The 3,907-nt window shown below is 53.4% G+C and overlaps 1 protein-coding gene across 1 annotated transcript in view; it reads left to right on the top strand.

Moving 5' to 3' along the window:
* CENPV (centromere protein V) overlaps positions 1-2,484 on the top strand; it is a 10,218-nt gene extending 7,734 nt beyond the window's left edge. Inside the window, exons 4-5 of the mRNA XM_024127920.3 lie at positions 1,072-1,186; positions 2,175-2,484. Coding sequence (XP_023983688.1) covers positions 1,072-1,186; positions 2,175-2,299 — 240 coding nt within the window. The 3' untranslated portion in view covers positions 2,300-2,484. The remainder of the gene's footprint in view (positions 1-1,071; positions 1,187-2,174) is intronic.
* Positions 2,485-3,907: the final 1,423 nt, after the last annotated feature.

Here is a 3,907-nt window from a genome sequence, read left to right as displayed (position 1 = left end):
TTCTTTTTATGGCTGAGTAATATTCCATTGTATATATGTGCCACATCATCTTTATCCATTCATCTTTTGATGGACACTTAGGTTGCTTCCATGTCCTGGCTATTGTAAATAGAGCTGCAATGAACATTGTGCTACATGACTCTTTTTGAATTATGGTTTTCTCAGGGTATGCCCAGTAGTGGGATTGCTGGGTCATATGGTAGTTCTATTTGTAGTTTCTTAAGGAAGCTCCATACTGTTCTCCATAGTGGCTATACCAATTCACATTACCACCAGCAGTACAAGAGGGTTCCCTTCTCTCCACACCCTCTCCAGCATTTATTGTTTCTAGATTTTTTGATGATGGCCATTCTGACCGGTGTGAGGTGATACCTCATTGTAGTTTTGATTTGCATTTCTCTAATAATTAGTGATGTTGAGCATCTTTTCATGTGTTTGTTGGCCATCTGTATATCTTCTTTGGAGAAATGTCTGTTTTTCTGCCCATTTTTGGATTGGGTTGTTTGTTGTTTTGATATTATAGCTCACTTTTTAATTTTTGCCCCGACAGTGAAAAATACCTCATTGCAGTCTGTGCCTGTGGAGATCATGTCACAGGTTAAAGAGAGGTTTGTTTTCCCCATTTTTCTGAACTGTCTGTTCACGTCCTCTGCCCAGTTTCCCGTTTGTGTTCTCCATTAAGGAAATAAGCCTGTGACGTCTGGCAGGTGTTCTTTCCTACTTGGTCCTTTGTACATGAATTTGAGTCCAGTGAGTGTGTTCTTAGGACCTTGAGTGGTGCTGTTTGGGGACACAGGGACCCAGTCCCTCGGCTGACACCCCCCCCCCACCCCCCGTTTAGGCCGGGGATGCAGGGCAAGCTCGAGGCCAGGGTGTTCTGTGTGCAGCTGACTAGGGAGAAGCCCTGAGCAGTCACACTCCAGGCTGACGGGTCTCTGGGCCGTGCAGATGGGGCCCCGACCTCAGGTTGGACGTGACCCCGGGAGCCTGGCGAGAGGGTTTCCCCGTTGAGCTTTTTACACGATTTGTCTTTGTAAACGACAACTGAAGCTCCTTGTCTGTGTCCCTCAGGGAGCTGAGAGCATCACCACATACACCTTCAACACCCACAAGGCGCAGCACACCTTCTGTAAGAGGTGCGGCGTCCAGAGCTTTTATTCTCCCCGCTCCAACCCCGGAGGCTTCGGTGAGTGAAGGGGGCCAAGCCTGGGGCACCGACGCCCTGCGGCCACGCGGATGGGAAGCTTGGGGGGGGGCGCGCTGGTGTCACAGGCTGCCTCCTGCCTGGCCAGGCCCCTCACACGTGTGTGAGGAACGGGGGGTGCTCACCAGCAGAGCTCTCTCCTGGCCCTGGCCCTTCCGAGACCGTCCGGATCCTGGCCCGCATTTCCTGCCGCCGAGCAAGCTGGACTTTGCTGGGGCTGACGTGGAGGGTAGGGGGAGGCCGGGGGCCTGGGGGCCTGGGGGCCTGGGGGCCGGGGAGGGAGGGAGGCAGGCAAGAGTGAGGAGCAGGGATGAGGCCAGTTGAAAACTTGGGTTTGTTCAAACACAAGCACGGAACGCCCGAGCCCGTCCCCGGGTCCTCCTTAGACCCGGGGGCAGAGCGTCCCGCCTCAGACAGTTGTCGAGAATGACACCAGCCGCCGTGCGAATCGGGGGGGACGTAGCCGTGGAGGATGCTCCTGGAACCCCGGTCCCACAGACGCAGCCTCCAGAGCTGCAGGGGGGCGGCTGCGACAGCCTCGAGCCTGGGGGGGGCGGGCGGAGCGCGTGACGTCACCCCTGCCCCCACCCCGTTCTCCCCGTAGCAGCTCCCGTTTGCTCCTCATCTGTCACACGGAGAGTCTTTCCTGCTGACCTTCCTGTACGGATGGGGAGGTGTTTAATGCTCAGAGAGCTGTCCGTCTGAGCCCTGGACCAGGCCTGTGAAGCCTCCAGGCTGCCAGGCGGAGGTGGCTCTGGGCTCGAGGCCTCCCCCACCTTTGTCCTCCCAGCTTGGTACTGAGTGAGGTCCAGCCTCGAGTCCCTGGCCCCCATCTGAGAGATGGGGGGAGTGGGCCAGGAGCGGGGGCGCAGGGCCCCTCGGAGAGCCCGCTTCCTGCGACACCCGCGGGCTGGGTTGGTCTGAGAGCCAGCCTGCTGCCGGGTCTCACGCCCCCCTGGCTTCCCTGTAGGGATCGCCCCCCACTGCCTGGACGAGGGCACCGTGCGCAGCGTGGTGGTCGAGGAGTTCAACGGCAGCGACTGGGAGAAGGCCATGAAGGAGCACAAGACCATCAAGAGCATGTCTAAGGAGTGAGCCCCTGCCCTCTCCCGCGCAGGAGGGCCCGTGGCCGCCCCCATCTCCGCAGTCGGCTCCGGCACCAGTGTCTTCAGGCAGCTCTTGTCCTCCCTCGGCTCAGATTTTGACATAGGCTAGCTGACACCCTTCTATCTCTTCCTGACTTTTGTGTGATCTTTTAGAAAAATAAATATTTTTAACATTAAAGCAGTTACTGCGGTTTATCATTTTCTCTGTACGTTGATTTTGCTGCTGAGGCCAGTCACTGAGCACTGTTCTGGCGCCTGCAGCCACGTCGGGAGGGAGGGGGCAGGAGACAAACTTAGGGGCTGTTAGAAACGCGACGTGGTGAGTGGTCACGGGCCACCGAGCTGGGAAGAGAACGAGCGTCTAGGAGAAGAGAACGCTGGTCGTGGGAGACCTGCGGGGAGTGTGATTGGAGCCTTTTTTTTTTTGAGAGGTAAATCAGCTTCTGATCTCTTCTGATTTCAACATTGTAAATCAACACAGCTCAGCAGTGTTGAGTACGTTCATGTTTTTGTGTCACTGATTTCCACAAGTCTTCATTTTCCAAAACTGAGCCCTTCTACCCGTAAATAACACCTCTGAGCCTGTAGTTTTAAAGGAAGCAAGATTTGGGAAGAGAGAAGGGAGAAGTAGCTGTGGACAGAGGTCCGGGCACAGGGTAAAGCCAGGTCACTCTGGAGGCTTGTGGTGGGAAGAAGCAGTGGGTCAGAAAAATACATGGAAGCCGACTGCGGACAGTCCTGGGTCTTCATCTTACAGGCGTTGGGGAGCCTTTTGCCTGGTTCCCTGTCCCCACTCTCTGTGTCTCATGTCACTTCCTGTTATAATCAGTGCTTTTGATTACAAGATGCCTTCCTAAAGCATTCTTCCATTACTAAGTGCTGGGTATATACATAAAGGCAAACGCCTAATAAATAATTGCTCTTTGCTTTAGGAAAGTGAATCATGAAATGATCTGGGACATAGACTAGACCAGAAAAAGGGGTTGGGGGGGAGGAAATACAGACACACCAGATTTCCGTGTGGTCACCACGTCAGCTGACAGCCGGTGTGGAAGGAGCTGGTAAAGAGTTGTATGGGTGAAACAGGAGTATATCCTGGTGCAGCGAATGTCCCCTCTGACCTGCCTTCCCTCTTGCAACGATATATAAAACACATAGTTTTGTGTCTCTTTAATACTATTTTATTTTTTAAATTTATCTATTTGTTTACTTTTGGCTGCGTCGGGTCTTTGTTGCTGTGTGCGGGCTTTCTCTAGTTGCAGCGAGCAGGGGCTACTGTTCGTTACGGTGCGCGGGCCTCACTGCGGCGGCCTCTCCTGTTGTGGAGCACAGGCTCTAGAGCGCAGGCTCAGTAGTTGTGGCGCACGGGCTTAGTTGCTCCGTGGCATGTGGGATCTTTCTGGACCAGGGCTCGAACTCGTGTCCCCTGCATTGGCAGGCGAATTCTTTTTTTTTTTTTTTTGTAGACTGCCTTTTCTCTCTTTTTTTTTTTAACATCTTTATTGGAGTATAATTCCTTTACAATGGTGTGTTAGTTTCTGCTTTATAACAAAGTGAATCAGCTATACATATACATATGTTCCCATATCTCTTCCCT

This window comes from Physeter macrocephalus, chromosome 14 (assembly GCF_002837175.3).
Source record: "Physeter macrocephalus isolate SW-GA chromosome 14, ASM283717v5, whole genome shotgun sequence".
Classification (NCBI taxonomy): domain Eukaryota; kingdom Metazoa; phylum Chordata; class Mammalia; order Artiodactyla; family Physeteridae; genus Physeter; species Physeter macrocephalus.
Note: the sequence above shows the minus strand (reverse complement) of the source record. Positions and strands in the feature narration are given on the sequence as shown.